Source organism: Plodia interpunctella, chromosome 7 (assembly GCF_027563975.2).
Source record: "Plodia interpunctella isolate USDA-ARS_2022_Savannah chromosome 7, ilPloInte3.2, whole genome shotgun sequence".
Lineage (NCBI taxonomy): Eukaryota > Metazoa > Arthropoda > Insecta > Lepidoptera > Pyralidae > Plodia > Plodia interpunctella.
In genome coordinates this window covers 7,975,201-7,994,151 of record NC_071300.1, presented here as the reverse complement: position 1 = coordinate 7,994,151, position 18,951 = coordinate 7,975,201, and the positions used below count along the sequence as shown (strand labels likewise).

Below are 18,951 nucleotides of genomic sequence, written 5' to 3'. Positions count from 1 at the left end.
AATATATTTATCTTTTACTTCCTCACGTTTTTATTAACTGTAGATACAAGTCATTGTCTGTGACCAGCGACTGAATACACAAATGATTGTGGTGAAGAAACATTATTGGCGATTTAAAACGTGAAAAGTGTTTTAGTCGTTTGCCTTTGTATTGTGTATGTTGTTTTTTACTCAATCGCTGTAAAAAATTTGTCAAAATTATATAATGCTTCCAACGCAACTTGAAACTGATAGTAACTGTAAAATAAGATATATTTCTTCCCGCAATCTTGTTCCCCATTTAAGCGGCAGTAGTTTTTAGAGAAACTTGTGTGTCAAGAATAATTACGAAAGACCAATTAGGTGTCAATTATACTTTATCAGTAAATAGTTCAACCTTAAACCGTGGCAATTTTCATTAAAGCGTGCCATTCACACATATTAGCACCGTGTCGAACATATTAGACTGAATTATTAGCAGGTGTTAGTACTCGTATCTAGGTGTCATGTCGATGTCAACGGCAGCCACCCTCTAGCTAATTGCTAGTAATGTTACGGAGCTCTGTAACTAAACGGATATCCAAAAATATCTATCCGTAGCCGTAGTCAAACCCGTCACAAGTTTCGAATGATTCTGTGTGTAAAGGAACGTTACAAACGGTTTTGTTTTTCCTGCCTATACACATTAGCTGCAGGTGTTGCTCCATTGTATTGTTTTATTATTTTTGTTGATTAGTTAGTCATTCGTTCCTAGCAATGAAACGAAACTGATAGGGACAAAACTAATGGATTATCTCAAATAGTCTCACATTATGTAAATGTAACCGTTTCTAGAATAGTGAAAAGCCTATACCCAACAATGCGCTGCATGAGGCATGGCATGGAATTATCTGCACGTAGTGTAGAGAGACGATGACAGGTATAATATAAATAAAAAAATATTGTAGATATAAGATCAAATATAAATTGATCTTACCTTCGAATTTCGAAATCCCCGAAAACACCATAGATAGACAAAAAAAAAATTGAAATGACACATGGACTAATTGCCTTGGGTTTGCACGGCACTAACTCCGCCGTTAGCTTGGCATTGTTTATCTTGTTGCTAACTTTATCGCCTCGCGCGACGACGCCTTCGACAGTTATTGACATCGTCGTAAGGGTATTACGTAGCGAATAGGGTTCGTTCATTCAAACCCATTATTTTCAGGAACAAAGCAAAGCTGATTGACAGAATAAGAAGGTCAAAATAATAAATACCTATAAACTGATATATCTGTCATTTTACCGTTTACCCGATTTCTTCCGTTTCTCTAGTAGTGAAGCCTCGACGCCCAGGGAATAGGATAATATAATTCTGTACTTCTCATGAAAAATCGAAAAGGTAATGAATATCGAGAAGCCATTGATGAAAATAATGCTTTTTAACGTGACAATAGTCTAAGAGTTCATCAAATTATATTTAGTCAAGGCACTACCAAAGCAATGTTAGAAATCTGAAAACAAAAGAATCTATTGATTAACGAACAAAGACATATACCATTGTCCTTTTAGCAACTAACTACTGACTCCCAAAAGACAATGAGCATCAGACGACAATGGCTATTAGAAATGTTATCTCGTAAATAACAATGTTTAATTTCTTTTGAATAGGCCTCTGATCTTTCAACTTTGTTATGAAATTTTCGAGTTTTCCTTATGGATGTAGTCCTAAGTTGCCAAGTTTATGTTCTTGCATAGTAACATCCGTTACGTGTCGCGGCAACTGTTTAGCGAGAAAGCGTAAACATACTGACAAGACAATGTCATGGCCTGCATGGGTTGTACTTATATGGCTTGATGCATTCCATGCATCCTATAGATATGTTCGCTTCTTAAAGATATGAGATATAAAAGAACGAAGACAGTCAACACTTAATTAGGACAAAATGCGTAGAAAAATTAATATTTTAAACTAAACTTCTGACAACCTCGGTGGCGCAGTGGTAAGGTTCTTGCCACTGAACCGAGAGGTCCCGGGTTCGATCCCCGGTCGGGTCATGATGGAAAATGGTCTTTTTCTGATTGGCCCGGGTCTTGGATGTTGATTTATATATGTATTTATTATAAAATATAGTATCGTTGAGTTAGTATCCCATAACACAAGTCTCGAACTTACTTTGGGACTAGCTCAATCTGTGTGATTTGTCCCAATATATTTATTTATTTATTAAACTAATATTTGTGTGAGTGCGTTTCAGATGATGCAATTATAAAAATGTATCTACATAGCAGTACTATGTGAAATATGACAATACGCTTAATTCTGTTTAGTATAAACGCTATGGCCACATTTTCAACGGTTTCGAGCTCTTATTGCCTTTCCCTCAATCACATTTATTATCTAACAAGCAGCAATTTCCGGGTCATAATCGTAATAAGGCAACTTACATTAGGTTATGAACAGGGACGGCACAACATTAGCAATGGCGCTTTAGGAACAAGAAAACGACATTAACTGACTCGGTCATCGTCTCACGTAAAATCAAACCTAATTCATTCCAAATTCGCCGGTATCCCCATTATATAAAGGTCTACATAGGGCTGCTTATGACATGCCGACTGTACCGACGCCGCAGAGTATAGTAAATCGTAATATATAGAATGTGTGTCGCCGATTGCGGTCGCGACACGATCCGTGTCCCGTTACTATGGCGTTCACAATACTCGCTCAACTTTTGGAACTCCGTCTGATCTTATTACCACTTTTATTTACTTAGTTGCTGCGTCCCGGGGCTTTACTCCCGTAGGAATATCGGGATAAAAATACCCTAAGATTATATTCTATCCTTGTACCGAATTTCATACAAATGCTTCCAGTAAAATTTGTGCATTGCTGTCGAATTGTAATTTCAAGAGAACTAGCTTAGCTATATTTTATCGTCGTATAGGTGAAATACTTAGTTAAATGTAGCTATGGCCGCACGCAAATAGGTATATATACAATAAATACCTATGCATAGATAGAAATAAAACCTTTAGTTAATTAGCACTTTATTTTCAATTTTATGGTATAGCCAATTAGTTATATCGGAATGCAGACATAATTTATTGGCGATTCCTTGCCTACATGGCTTACTACAATAGAAGAAGCTACTTCTAAAGAACTGCTAGGTAGTTAAACGCATAAAAATAATAAAAAAACAAGAAGGAATACGAGTATACAGAAGACTTTTATATAGAGATTACATTAAGTACAAAGTCTTCGAGTCAAGAGTCCAGTTACACATTTTGTAACGGGAGTGAAAGAGGCTTTCCAATTCCAACTTTAACACAATACCAATACCGTACGGAAGGCATCACCAAGATCACAAAGGTAGTGGCGTAGGCAACATCGTCGCCGGAACAGAAATCGTGGCACTGTACGGTACCTACCAATGACACGCATCAATGTACACATGACATGTTACACACAAGTTTCACTCCAATTTGCTGGGCACATTGTTTTACGCAGAGCCTTACGTGAACTCAAAGTTTGAAAACTTGTTGAAGTCTTTGCAACTCACGATTAGTCACGGTGGATTGATTGAAATCTTGACAGATGGCTTAAACAGAGCTAAGAGTCACGAAATTCGAAGGCAAAGGCGGGAAAATTGCAAAAGCAAAGAAAAGCAACAACCAAATACAAATTATTTAATTTTACCTATATATTTCATTTTATATAAATAGAATTCCATAACATAAGCGATGGCGGGGAAGACCTAGAAAACGATGTAATGATTGTTTTCATTAAGTTCTAAAGAAGCTAGGAAAGAACAAATGGGTGCTGGGAGATCAAAGACAGAAAGGAATTGAAAAAATCGTAGACCAGACAAATATCCTTACAGGGAAGTAGCTCAGCAGGAAATAAGTACTTACGCAAATATAATTTAATGTTTGGAAATGTATTGAAACAATTAAAACAGCCTGTAAATTAAAGCAGTGATTAAAGTGATCAAAGGGGCAGCCAGTGAAATGCAATTGTAAAATTGAAATCTACCGGCTCCATTACCCTGACTCATATCCGGAGGCGGGAGATCATAGTATTGATGGCACAGTTACTACTGTAGTGTATGGTGAAGACTTTAGCACTAACGGTCTCAATGGGGACTTGCAACCGTTAATGCTAATGAACTAGGGATCTACATTAGCATACTATAGAAATAGTAATCTATTAAAACTAGTAAAAGCAAAAAACATTCACAGACTTATCACGAAATCTAAAAAACTACTATCAAGATGAAATTAAAGAAAATGGCAGTAAGGCAGATTGTGACGAAAACTGAAATCGGGTGAAATTCTGAGCAAAAACTAGTTTAAAATATACATAAACTTTTAAAATATGATTAAGTCGATGGTTTGGTATTCAATTCTCTGAAAAATAGGTAAGTATCAAATTGGTAAAACAATAAAAATTAAGGTACATGAGAATACAAGTAGTTTTACTTAAAGATAAAGCAAGAATTCTAACCACAACGACTTATTGGTATGAGGAAATACAATAGGGCATTTAGAAGTTATTAGAAAGAACACAAAATCAACTACTAGTGTATAACTTCCGAAGTTCATCATATAGAGCTCGTGTACATTGCTAGTTTTACATTGCGACAAATAGAATCTCTAATACAAACAACGTAATGTACGTTCATTCGAGTCGGCACCTGAGTTAGCCGATAGTGTGTAGCCAGCATAACAATCTGGTGAAATGAAGTGCGATGTACTTTACCAGCCAAACGTTGGGGGGTTTGCGCCGATCAAATGTTTGCTCTTCAACATTTGCGTATGTGTATGATCATTGATCGTGCCCGAAATAATACGCGGCTGATTGGGTCTTTGTTCGTTTAGTTGACATGGTTTGTTAGGTATCTACGTCGACATGTGGAAATCTAAGGTTGCAATGAGTAGGTGATTGCTACTGTTAATTGTAGTAGTCGTTAGTACTGGATTTTCTTTTTTGGGTTCAAAAAATAGTATCTCTAAACTAAAATTTACTTTATTTACAAAGTGTGTTTATAATTGCTTTATATGCCTAGTTGTTGATATGTTGTTTGTTCACGTTATTAACATCGACGTTATCTTTTAGAGTATGAAATCTTCTACATTACATTCTTCGCAAGTCTACAAGTTTCCCAACAATAAAAAAAGGAATTAATCAATATATGCCCTGAGATAATATAATTTTCAAGTATAAACCCAATACCTAAAATGATTATTTTTTAGTAAACCCACAGAGTGAGACATACACGTTTGTCCTCATTCTTTTGAAGTACGTGAAATAATATTGAATTACCTGTGTCTGTATTTAACTGGTACTTAATATGGTTAACTAATAAGAAATTCCTCATAAAAATATAGCTTGGATTTATGTGAACGAAATCCGGAATCGATTTATCATAATAAATCTATTTAAAAGGTTTTATAACAAGCACAGTTGGTTTACGAACACCGCAGCCCATGAAAGTGGCGAAACAGGCTAATCCAACATGCTAACTTGCATTTGCATCGCAAACATCGTGGCCTTGTTAACGAAACGCCGCACGGTCATCGGTAAAGAAAATCGACAAAAATATATTTTATTTGTTTAATAGAAAGAAATCAATACGATCTAGTTTTAGTTTTCTGTTAATGGGTCATTTTCATGTGGCTCTGAGTCACTCAAAAAATGGTCTACGGTCTTTTTCGATTTCTCTCTCTCATCTGAGCGGTTTCCCGATTTCTTTACAGCCCAGTGTCCGCTTTCCTACTTTTTTGGCTCTACGTATATCATCCCCTTCTCCCAGGGCCCGTAAAACCAAGACTATATACTTTTTTGGTCAATGTCATTGGCGATTCCGACTATTTCCGACACTTCTGGTTTATATATCAGATTATTTTTATATTCTACCGTGTTTCATATAAATCTTGTACTCGTAGGTACGACATATTACTGTTCTGTATCATATATAATCAGATGTGCTTACATGCCACATGATTAAATTCGATTGGCAACCATTTTAATCTGCTTTATAAATCGAGTATGTGTTGCTGTTGCCGATAAGAAAACCATACATTTGTGTAACAAACCATGAAAATAAATATCAAGCTTCGTGAACACAAATGTAATTCTTATCCCTTAAAGATTTAGATTATTCAATCTTACCATCTTTGAATACAAAGAAACATCCATATTATAAGGTTTGTGGATTTAAAAAAATACAGTTTTGTTGCTAAAAACAAAATATATATAATAGTAGGTATATAAAAACTTTATACCAGCACGTTTTGGGGCAAATACACATTTAACTGTACATTGTATTTCTGTCTGAGGTCACAAGAATGTCTCAGACCCAGAATAAGTGAACTGCATGCAAATGGAGGTGAAACTTCAGAACAGTACTGTTTTAATACTTATTAAAATTAGTAGGTATAAATATAATTATTTTATGTGGAAACATAATGTAAAAATAATTTTACATAGGTTCACCAGTTTAATTATTTTCTTATTTACTTTTTTAATTTAATAAAATCAAGCAACATCATCTTATTTATTGTGTATTTCATTGGTTTATTTATGTGAATATAAATTTTCTTATGTTCTTTATTTTCTATTGGATGAACAAAAAATTATACTTGGAATAAAACATCTAAATAATAATTCCTTTTATCAATATTACATTATTATCATTGATTTATTATAAGATAATGTATTAGTAAATAAGATTAAGGAGATAAAGAGTAAGCATTAAAACAAAATTTTCTGAGAAGCAAAACGGAAAGGGAACAATCCAATTAGCAATCTAGCAGAAGTGAAAGTGACTGCTGCCAACCATTTTATTGCATGTGGAATCTCCATACCCAGACATGTTGCAGTCAAGCCTTTAAATGAAATACAGCAGATGTTTGGAAAAATAGATTTGGCATACTAATAAAACTTTAACTTAATAAAACAAATGATAGTGTTCGGTAAACAGCGCTATTTCTGGAATCAACAAGAAAATTGATTGCAAAAATCACAGAAGGTGAAAATTTATTCTCATAAATTTTTAACAACCCCAGAGCATGTTAGGTACATATATGTATATTGTTTGCATGTGATAATCTTTATATACTTCTACAAAAGCCTTTTCAGCAATCCGTAGTCAAATTAATCAGGAAATCTTTCTTTAAAACTTATCGTATAGAATAATACCTGCTAAAAAGCTAGTGCTCACAATTAACAGAATACAAAAATACATAAAAAGAAAAATAATATTAAATTAGAAAGGTAATTTCAAGTAGGTTAAGAAGTTTTTATAATATTGAATCTAAAGGATGAAAAATACACTGATAAAGAAAAACTTAAATGGACCAACAGTGAATAAATTTTAAAAAAAAAGCTTGTAGGAGTGAACTTAAATTACCTTGTCAAACATTACAAATATAAATTTTCTTACCAGCAGATAGTGTGCATATTCAAGACAACTAACAATTTGTATTGTATAGATAGTTATTTTCATGAAATGTTTGTATTTTTTTGTTGCACTTATCTTTTATTTTTCTGTGTGAATGTTCATTATTTTGAAGAGTGAAATTTGTTTGTGTTTATTATAAGGTATAACAAAAGAGATAAAACAGGTTGTGCCCCAGAGATTTGTAACTTAGTGTTATTATTAAAAGCTTTTATTTAACTTACAATGTAACTATTTTATGTCCCTATAGATGTTGATTCAGGTGGAATCTTGTAACTCAATTTTATTAAAATATATGTATATCTCTCTGACATCAATAGAATCTTGTGTCAAAAATATTTTTTTGTAAAAAGCATTAACTTTGACATTAAATAATATTAAATATAAATAATGAACTGTTCATGTTTTAATGTTAGTTTTAAAGACTTTGTTGTAATAGATATATTATCTTGTTTGTTTTACATGTACCTGGTTCTACTTCTAATAAAATAATAGTTACAATTATAACATGCAATAGAAACAAACTAAAACTGTTTTAATAGAAATAAATAAGAGCTTTCATGAAACTGATACTATTTAAATGTCATCATAATATTATATTATCTGAATAGTTAGCTCACCCCTTTTATAGTTTCCAGCTTAGATATCTGATCAGCATCCGCATTGGGTCCTAGTGCAACTGCCACATACTTATCAGATGCATCAGCCTTAGGCCCTGATGGTGAAATATTTTTAGAACCACCATTGTTAGCAGCATCAGGTTCTTCTATTGCGTCCACTGGGTTCTTTTGTGGACCTTTCGAAGATGAAACCGAAGGGACCACATCAAATTGAGGTCTCTCCAATACCTTCATACCCATATCTTCTTCAATTTTAGCTCGTAGTCTATTCCTGTCCCCAATAATGTGAGGGTCTTCTCCGCCCCCGTGTCTTATAATACCTGGATCTCCCACGTCATTTTGAGCCAGAGGAGGGGGCATAAGGAGTTCAGGTCCAGCTTTCTGGATATGTTTGTACACTTTGTAAACACTGTCATTTACACTCGAGGAACTTTTGAACTCTGGTAAATAGAATAGTGCCCCCAACCACACGATTCCGAATGTCAGGAGTACAGAAACAATCAAATATTTTTCTCGTAGGCGGAACGAGCGCCGAGATATGGACGGGACTGGTACACCATTCACAAAACGTTGGTAGCTAGGTAAAATCCCCGTCATGTTTACGTAAACACAGATCTTACAGCTAAAAATCTAAAATAATATAGTTAGTTTACAATGGAAACAACCCGTCACTTGAAGTCGCCATTAAAGAACTGCCAACTTGACTGAAGCATTTACAGGGATGCCATTACACGAAATTTTCTACTACATGGTAGAACAATATAATATATGACAATTTATATTTATCATAATTATGTATAATGAATTGTCATTTATTTATTTAAGATTATTTAATACCAACCTAGTTTCATGTCCCCTGGTTTCTGGTCTACCATTAAATCGAAAAAGATGTGATATTTTCTGGATCGCATGTAAAAAATAATTTTAAAAAATCAAGTAACTAATATTTGAAAAGAACGTTCGTGAGGTTTAAAAGGGAGGGTCAGTAAAAATCACGAAATAGGGGTAAACATTTTTGTGATTAATGGACGGTCCCTCTTTACAACTGCAAGTCAAGTCAGATTTACATTATTTATGAATTAAATTACAGATATATAGATTACACAAAATAATTTTGAAAAAAATGTCAAGTGTTGTTATACTTATATAAAATTTTTTGAAAATAATAATAATAATAAATGAACTTTATATACACAAAAAATAGAGTTTACGTACATATGGAGCAAAGGCGGACTTATTGCTCATATAAATATATAAAATTTACTTTTTAAAATTTTGTCGGAAATGTTATGTATATTATAAGACAAATTTCACTTTTAAGTAGGTATTAGTATTATTTTTTATGTATTATTTTTTTCTTTTTTTGTTGATATATATAAGTTTCAGATCAGTTCTGAATGCAAATGCATGCAAGTATTAATCAACATGCGAAAATTTTTTTCGTGGCATATTTTTATGTGAAGATCACTTCATTTGACAATCGATCAAAATAAAAATAATCGATATATAAATAAAACGTATCTGTAGACAGAATCTAGCAGTTTTTTAATAATAACTTGGCAACATTTTTATTTCTTAACGCCATCTTTACGAAAACGTCGGTACTATAAACATTTCTTTGCAAAGTAAGCGAAGCAGAGATTTTTTAGTACCATATCAGAGCAAAAGATAGTTTTATGCCAGCTCCACACTGTCGCCGAACTCAGACACACTTCAGGCAAACAGTTTGTCAAACTTAAGCAGCTATTCGGCCTACATTGCTGATCAAAGTTCGGAGAACCAAAAAAAGGTGCAAAAACCGGTCCTTCGAATTAGACTAGCACGGTTTACCTACGGTTTTCTAATTTTTTTGTATATATAAACTGTATTATTGTAAGTCCTAATTTCTAAGTCAATGGGATTTTTCTCGTACCTACTTGATTTTCCTTTTTCATTACTTTCATTTATTGTTAAAAAAGACGTTAAAAAATGTCTCAAAATATCTTCACATGGATTACAAGAAAATTCCTTTAACGGACAAATAAAGTTTGTACCTAAATGTAAACTCCTCCACACTATAGTCGAACTCGGATAGAAGCCGATGTGAATGCATGAGAACATTGGGCAGTTTGTATGAGTGCTTTTATTTAGCGCAATGAAAAATTAGCAATGTATTCCACCAAAGTTTAGCGAACTGATAGTGTGGAGCCGACACAGTAAGTGGTTTAATTTTGAATAAATTATATGCGAAGAATGTTAAATTATTTATGAAAAATAAAAGATTTTATAAAAATATAAAAATTTATTTCCACAAATTTCTGTTTATAAAAATTATACTTATGTTTCGAATAGACTCCATAAAACTTTACAAATTACAAATCTAATCAATTGAATATGGGACATAATACATTTATCCATGAAAATGAAATTCTAAATTATTTTATTGTATAAGTACAAAACTTTCTGAGATCAATTTGCGTCAATTTATAACATAAATATGAATTTACAATTTACTTATATATAACAGTAATATGCTTATTTCTATCTTTGTACAAAAGGTGTAGTATTGCCTACATTTTTGAATCGTGACATATAGAAGTCACAATCTGGACAATATAGGGCTGGAGGGCTCAGGGATTTCTTCCGACAGAGATTACACAATGTTTTCTGTCCCGTAGTCGACTGGCTGTCTGTATTATAATAGGAGTCGCTCACTAGTGACGGTATTGGGGACTCTGTCCCGCCTTTGGTGCCTGGTTCGAACGACACGCTCTTCTTTTGTTGTATCTGTTTTGGAGGCGGGAGGTGTTCATATGGATTGTACCCATTTTGGCCATACTGATACTGAACTTCGTTGCGAGCTGAGTTCTCCATATTCATAGGCTGATTGTAATTTGGTCGCTGCTGATAAGAATTTGCGTAGTGCCTTGTGTCAGGCTCACGGGGTCTGTTTGAGTTGTTATCATGGTACTGAGGGTTTGGTACTTTCTGATAAGGATTGTTGTAGTTCTCAACAGGAAGGTCTCCGTGAGGAGGGGGAACTCTTTGATAAGGCGATGGGGTCGGGGCCGTGCTGTAGTGGTTTGTACTGTTCATCGCATATCGACTAGAATACTCGGAGCTAGCGTAACTTGTCGGTGGGCTGTGGTAGCTCTGGTAAGCAGGCGAATTGGTGGGTACGCTTTGGTAAGGCGTCGAAGCGCTTGGCATGTTTTGAGGGTACGGACGATTTGTAATATAGTTATTGTTAGGTGACTGATAATTGTTGCTCGGTATTTGGTTCACGTGGTGAAGCTGGTTCGGTGGGTGCGAGTAAGTGTTAGGAACTGTTCTCTGGAGGCTGTTGGGTGCGGGTGGGAAGGGCTGGTTGTGCGCGGGATTTAGTCTATTCACTGGATTTTGGCTAAAGTTCGGTGGGCTAGCGCTGTGAGAGTAAGCCGTCGGCGCAGGCGATTGAGTGTAGGGTATAGGGTTGCTGGTGTTTTGAGGACTTCCGCTGGGAAGTTGCTGGTATATTTGATTTGAATTAATATTTTGATTGTGAGAAGCTTGCGGTGGTGGGATTCTATCGTAAACACTGGTGGCTTTTTGAGCGTTGTATTGGCGCACAGCGTGAGCTTGGGTCGACATTTGATATGGAGGGTACCCGTTCTGGGCTCTGACGTAGTCGGCATGTCCGCCTTCAGGCAGCCCCGCGCTGGTAGTAGAAGATAATGTAGTCGACCGCGACGATTGGCTGTCGAATGAGTCCTGACGATGCAGAGACGGTTTCTCAGACTGTAAAGGCATTGTTGTCATCGGACGTTTGTTCAATGCTGATTTCAAAACTCGCTCTAAAATAGGGTTGGGTATGTAATTACTATCTTCTTCCTCTTCAGCCTTAGATGATACTATAACGACGTGATCACAGAACGATACCGATTTCTTTTTAGGTTTTAAATGATCCCCGTACATCGCGGGACTATTGGTGGTGTTTGGGGATTTTTGTTCAGCATAATCTTCTTGCAACTGTTTGGGGTCTATCGAGGACGACGAGGTTCGTCGGTTGTACATAAACGTATTGGGTTGGTTAGAGCAGTTTATGACGTCTCTGTTATCTCTAATATCAGCAAAATCCAGATGAGATCTTTCACCATCGGAAGACGCATTCTGCGCCATGCTTTCAAATTTGTGCATGTGCCTGTTGACGATGCTGTCAGGAACTTGCGAGTTTTCGCCGGGACTCGACAGTTGTCCTTCCAAAGAGTTAGATCTCTTCAATTTAATCGCAGCCTGTTTAGCTTGTAGCTCTTGCAATAATGTATTATTACAATCATTTGGCGTCGTTTTCACATCATTATATAACGATTTTTTGTGGTTGTTGTTTAAAATCTGATTACGTTTTTCTTGTAATTGGGAGTATAAGTCATTAACTGATCTTTGAGGCATGACTGGCTCAGTGTTGTTATGATAAGAATAATAATCCGTGGCTTTTTGGATATGGTTTAATTCGTCCTGAAGTGGAGTTAGATCGATCGGAGGTGGTGGAGGAGGGAATTCCTCGCTGGGTTGCCTCGAATGGTTGACGGAATTCATGGGACTTGGGTATGGCGGTAATTCAAACATAGGGGGAGATCTGCGCACTGGCATCGCACAATCCACTACGTCTACCCCGTTGTCAAAATTATTACTTAGATTTTGAATCCTGTTCATTGGAGCCAGGGTGTTCGGGATCATATCTCTCTTCACGGGACTTTGTTCCTGATGTATCATTGCTTTAGTAACGACCATGTGACAATTTTGAGATTGTTGTGATTCAATAGATTGATTGTGGAGATTCATTGGTTTCCCATCGTAAGTAGAAGGTAAGAACGGCAATGATTGCGGTTCATCGCCGTATTGTTCGGAAAAACCGCCGTCTTCTTCTGGGTCGTGGGAATAATTAAAATTTTCTCTTGAGTTGTGCGGCTGTGCCGGGGAGGTCTGCATGCTATGCATCACTTCGGATTCGAACTTAGGCCCGCTAAGTTGTGAAGTGGTCCGCAGAGGCGGCGGGGGCGGCACTTTAGTCGCAGTGAGCATCTTCCCCGCACTGCCGTATATACTCTTCCTCATGAGCTTGCTTCTCTCGAGGTTGGGGTTGGTCCCGCTGGCGGCCGAGTACTCCAAATGGCCCTCAGACAGGTATCCGCTCAGGTTTTTATCATCATTCGTTTTCCTGCCAACGTCGCCATCGTCTATGGATACGATGCGTTTATCTTTAGTGGTGGGCTCGCCATTACTATCTGCCCCTTCTGTTAAATCCGGCATTGATCGATTTTTCCGCCTTATCAACCCACCCATAAGTTTTCGCCGAATCTTATGTTGTTTTTTGTTCGCTTTTTTATCCTCTTCTTTAGATTCCTCTTTCTTTTCAGCCGGCAGAGGCATTTCTTTCCTCGCACGACTTCTGTCCTCACTCCTTGATCGTTTTTCTCTGACTTTGTCATCTTCTCTGGACTTGTGTCTCGGAGGTCGCTCACACGGGGAGGTGTCAATGTCATCCAATGATTTTTGCAGCTTCTTAGAGGAACCTTTCTTTTTAGGTAACGTAGCATATATTTCGATGGTTGAATTTTCTAGTCCGCCTTTTGTATTTCTGACGGGCGTAGGTTGTGATACTTCAGTCATTCTATTTTTTCCCGCCATTAGTCTCTGGAGACTTCTGGCCCGCATTGCACATGTGTTATGTTTCATGCGAGCTATGGTTTTAGCGTGCTGGCTGTTGAACGGGGCGTCCATCGCCGCTCGCGCTTTCAATGTAGCCGCATTGCACAAAACTACAGCTGTTTCGTAATCTGCCGCGTTTTCTGCAATGCGCGATTTTTCGAGCAACATATCCGCTTCTAAACATAATGCTTCAATATTGCTGCGCGTCTTCAGATCTATCATTTGTAAGTTGCGGATACCTTGTTGGAGCGGCAAGCTGTCCGTAGACGATAGTGAGTTGGAATCGTATCCCGCGTCACAGGAGCCACCGCTTGATAGTTCACCTTTCCTGGTTGGACTGCCAGGGATGTTAAGACCTCGGCCCCGGGTGTAAATATGAGGACTTTCCATCGATGATGTCGTGGACGAGGCGCTGTTCCTGTCTCCGCTCCAGTTGCCAGAATCTCTTCTGACCCTAGGGCCCGAACTGTCCGAGGCCGACCCTGTGCTCATACTTCTTCCTAGCTGCGTGTGTCGATTTGAATCGAGCATATTTTCGATAGCTTTCCTACTGACGTAGTCGTTTTCGTTGTCAGGCCCGGGCGTGACGGCGCGCCTGGCGAACCCGTTCGCCGGCCGATCAGGCGCCGGCGTCACCGCTCGCCTCGGCTCCGGCCCGGCAAAAGGCACCACTTCTTTGCTCCGAGCATCACACGGCGGGGTATCTACCGCCGCGTATAGAAGAAGCAAAGGTTGAAATCTGCCCTTGACGCATTTCTCGACGACTTGCGACCACTCGGGTCCAATTTTCTTCACATCGGCGTCGTCGAAGTACATCCAGAGGTGCAGTTTACTGTGGTAGAAGAAGGTGGAGTAGTGTTTGCCGTAGTATGTGACGAGGCCGACGAGGCGGTGGTCGGCGTGGGCGGCCCAAGACCACTGCACGCAAGCGTGGAAGGCGTCGTTGGGTCGCAGTTGCGTACCCAGCGCCGCGTACACGGCCGCCACGTGTTCGGCTGCCGGCCGTTCGGAGTCCCACACCATACCGATGGAGAGGACTTCGGGCCGGTTCATGAGCGTCCGGCAGATTTGGATTTTGGCCCCGCATGCGTTCTGGAACAACAGTAAATTACTTGTTAGATGCGAGCGAAGACTTGATTACATTTACTTATTTAGAACCATTACGTCGTTGTTTGTAGTAATTATTTTCTATTTGTAACTAAGTTTATTAACAAAATATACATAATCATTATTTTATTTCCTATATAAATATAAATTAAATTTGTTTCAAGGTAATACCAATACACACATTAAAAAGTTTTGTTACTAAGTTTGTAACTTACTTGTCACAGTTTCAATTTCAAAAATATATATGTAGAGTTGTATATTTGACTTACCGGGCATTCCCTGATGTCGCCCATTCCGCCAGCCTGCTTCAGCAGCAAGCCAAAGCTGTCGCCGTGTTGTCCCAGCGCAGCTTGCGTGGTCAGCGCGGTCGCAGATACATAATGTACCATCTGTAGAAGAAGAGATTACGATTTTAATATAAGTTCATTGAACTGACAACCTTATCTCTCAGTCAACGTCGTTTTAGTATATAAGTCTGTGGTTTTAGTCTTTTTCGACTCACTGTTTTATATAGTGTAGTTTTGTTATATAGGCCTTCTCCTCTCTGTAGGCCTCTCGACGTCTGTCTCTGTAGGACAATCGACGAGTACTTCTATTACCCAAGTTATAGTAACATAGGCCCATATAACATACCTCTATTCTATACCTTACCTTAATAAAATATAACTTAATATTTATTTTTATTATATTTAATTCATATTAAAACATTATAACTGTGTTCATACTACTAAAGCTATGGTATATCATGAACAATCTTACCTGAGTAAACGGCAGAGGTTTAGACGTGGCTTTGCACGACCCGCATACAGACTGTTCCACCAACATCATAGCAAATTTCCTATGAGGCACGCAGTGAGGCGCGCGACAGTCATCATCACGCCTGTCGCCAGTAGACGCGGCCACGTGGGCATGGACCCTCAGGAGAAGGTGTTCGAAGCACTCGCTGGCGTCCCCCATGCAGCCCAGTTGGAATCGCGCGCCTCCTCCGTGCAACGCGCGTCGCAACGCGTCGGCTGCAGGCGCGCGGTCTTCCGACCATTGCAATTGAGTAAATAACTCCTGTGGACAAAGATAAGGTTGTGTTACGAAATATCGCTGGAGTGTAGTACGTAGACACCAGTCCTATAGTCTCTTAATACTTCATCAATGCATGAAGTGGCGCAGAATAGATAAGAGTGGAAAATAGAGGCCAAGATCTTCTTAGAGTCAAGAGTAAGTTATTTAAATATAGATTAAAAACTAACGAGATGCATCGTGTGTAGGTACCTACACTAAATTGTTCACCAAAGTGAACAAACTGGAAAAACTTAACATATAATGTGATTAATTACTTTGTCTCTTAATAGACAAATATTATAATGTTGCAGCTATAGCTCTGCTGTGCTATGATCGTATAGTAGCCATTTATTTAAATGTATACACACAATTGTAATACAATATTACAACTTACAACCCGATCGGAAATATAAATTACAAATGCAATACATTTAATACCAGAAGTGATCACCGTCCAAACACATATTTATTCCTAAGCTGCAATTTAACTTCAAATTTACTACATTACCTTAATTAGCTAGCTATGTTGATAGCACATATTAAATTATTCCTTTCATTTGCGCGAGCGCACGTATCCTTCACATATTAGCCAATGGCTGTTTACCAAAGAAATTGTACAGGTTCGATTGCCATTGTCACCGCTTTTTTTATTTATTGATAACATTACCCTGTATTACATAATATACTCGTAGGACCATTGATTAAAAACAAACTATTTGCCACGTGTAAATCACACTATATATATTGTGTTATTTATGTTTACGTACGTATGATAGTTTTCTTTCGTTAGTCTTCCACTATTTGTATTCTTACAAGATTGATGTATACATAGGTATACTACATTATTTTATACATTGTACCATTTACAAAGTAATAGCTACGAATCTAAAAATACCGCCATCTAAAATGTATTTATTGCCATAAAATATTACACGACAGAGCGCAGAGATATCGACGCTACCTTAATACTACTTACTGCTACTTATTAATACTTTGCTCAATGTCAACATACATTGAGCTTCCAAGATCATTGCACATACACAACTATGTAGGATCGCTACTGGTTCTATATCCTGTGTAGGCTTAGTCACGGACTCGCAACATAGCAAAACAGCATTTATAGCATCATAGAATATCAGACATGCTTTTCATCCTAGGGTAACGGCACTTAATGGCACCGACGATGCGGTTACAGTAATTAAATCACTTTGATTAAACGATTAATCTATGAATAGTGCACCCTACGGTGATTCATCCAGTATAAAATGTACGCAATTTATGCCAGTCATATAATGTTGTAATTTAAGTTTAATAATTATTTTAATGCATTTTTTGATTGCATTAATTCATTCTACAACTAAAATAATGCTATTTATTTAAACAAATTCGCGACAGTCATTAATAAATATTATGAATTGGCATCTTCTCGACTAATTTGCAGAAGTTGACTAAATTCGCGAAAAACGCAGAATCGAAAGTTCCAATGGCCAGACATTTTTACCGGCCAAAAAACTGTAATAAATGACAGGACTGAATCAACACGTTATAATTTCGATTCCGCGAAAGGTTCTTCGAATGGAAAAAAAAACCTGAATCTTAATAGCCGGGTCTTCATGAAGAAAGTATTAATCTTGGCGTTGCAAGCTGTTTGGATCTTACAACTTTAACAATAGAGTTGAAAACTCATTGGCTGTGAGACGGTACTGGGAGCCAAACCAGTATGGCACGAATAGGTCACAAACATGCCATGACCCAGGCGGAGATCATTCGTACAAATGTTGATGAGCCGTTTTTGTTGTTGAAATTTAGTAATCACAACATTGTTTTTATTTTTGCTTACGTTAGGTCTGTTATCTTATACATCCAAAAATCACAATTTTGGACATACTTCAAGCCTTTAGATAGTAGAAAGTTTATTAAGTTGTTAAATGAATATTAGTCTCATTTTTAGACGAAAAGAGATATACTGTAGCTAGAGATATAATGCAGTGTGTTACTACACGAAAGAAAAAGAAACCAGTCAGATCCAGGTCTAAACAGATACACATAACATATCAAAACAAAATCTAAATTATAAAAACAAAATGGCTGCCGTGTATGAACGTTTTCCTGTACTGCACCGGACGCAGCTTGCGCGTACGCATCTTCCGTCCTTATAAAAACTGCGTAAATATCACGGGATTATTAGCTTACGAGACGTTTCCTTATTAAGCGGGAAATGTTATGTAAAGATGTACTGATCTATTACTTACGAGATACTGGAAAGCTGTTAAGATCAGTTGACCTAATTTTAGCTATATAAGCATGATAAGTTATTGTTCATCGGGATTGTCTATTACGATAGTATGCTCATTTGCATTACAGTTAATTTTGAACACGCTTAAATAAAACACCTATGTGACTTTCTTCTGAACTTATACAGGAAAGGAAAAATATGGCACATTATATGAAAAACTTAACACGGAACTAATGCATGAACCATGAGGCATGAGTAAGTAGACTATTGTGGCACAAGCGAAACGGGGTGGTGTGAGAACACTAGTCATATCACCTCCATTGTTGTGTGGGAATGGCGCATAGCTCCTAGAGGCGCCGCGCCATGCCGTGCCGTGACCCTGCTTCTTGTATTTTCTGATTGCCTGGTCTGCTTGAGTCTGATTTTGTAAATTTTATTTAGGAAATAGACGAAAATGAGAAAAAGATTTTTTGGAGATGTTTTTGTATTCATGTCAGCATCGGTATTAATTATCTCAACACTTAATAATACCTAATTAATTAACGACACTTTTATTAAACAAGTGTCATGTATTATTAAAATTTTAAACCTGTTTAAAACAAAACATTGGACAAATATGAAATAAATAACCGGATATCACGCTGACAAACAATCGTAAACAGAATGGTGGATTTGGTTTTTAATTTAAGCTGATTTTAAAAGACTATTTTAGTAACGGGATCTCTGGAACGATTAAACGTAAACTAAGAATTGCAATTATTTAATTAAAGTTTTAAGCCAAAAAGAACTTACACTGATCGAATAAAAAGGACAACAGTTGTGTCGTACAAGAAGGTTAAAC

General features: G+C 37.1%; 2 protein-coding genes across 10 annotated transcripts in view; both read right to left on the bottom strand.

Moving 5' to 3' along the window:
- alpha-Man-Ia (alpha-Mannosidase class I a) overlaps window positions 1-8,728 on the bottom strand; it is a 58,043-nt gene extending 49,315 nt beyond the window's left edge. The window contains exon 1 of the mRNA XM_053747439.1: window positions 8,045-8,728. Within this exon, the coding sequence (XP_053603414.1) occupies window positions 8,045-8,641 (597 nt within the window). The 5' untranslated portion in view covers window positions 8,642-8,728. The remainder of the gene's footprint in view (window positions 1-8,044) is intronic.
- A 1,577-nt stretch (window positions 8,729-10,305) lies between these two features.
- Window positions 10,306-18,951, bottom strand: part of ec (echinus) — a 76,731-nt gene continuing 68,085 nt past the window's right edge. For all 9 annotated transcript variants that reach the window (XM_053747356.2, XM_064436054.1, XM_053747363.1 and 6 more), the window contains 3 exons: window positions 15,578-15,877; window positions 15,088-15,207; window positions 10,306-14,803 (listed from right to left, as the gene is read on the bottom strand). In XM_053747356.2, the coding sequence (XP_053603331.1) occupies window positions 10,565-14,803; window positions 15,088-15,207; window positions 15,578-15,877 (4,659 nt within the window). In that variant the 3' untranslated portion in view covers window positions 10,306-10,564. The remainder of the gene's footprint in view (window positions 14,804-15,087; window positions 15,208-15,577; window positions 15,878-18,951) is intronic.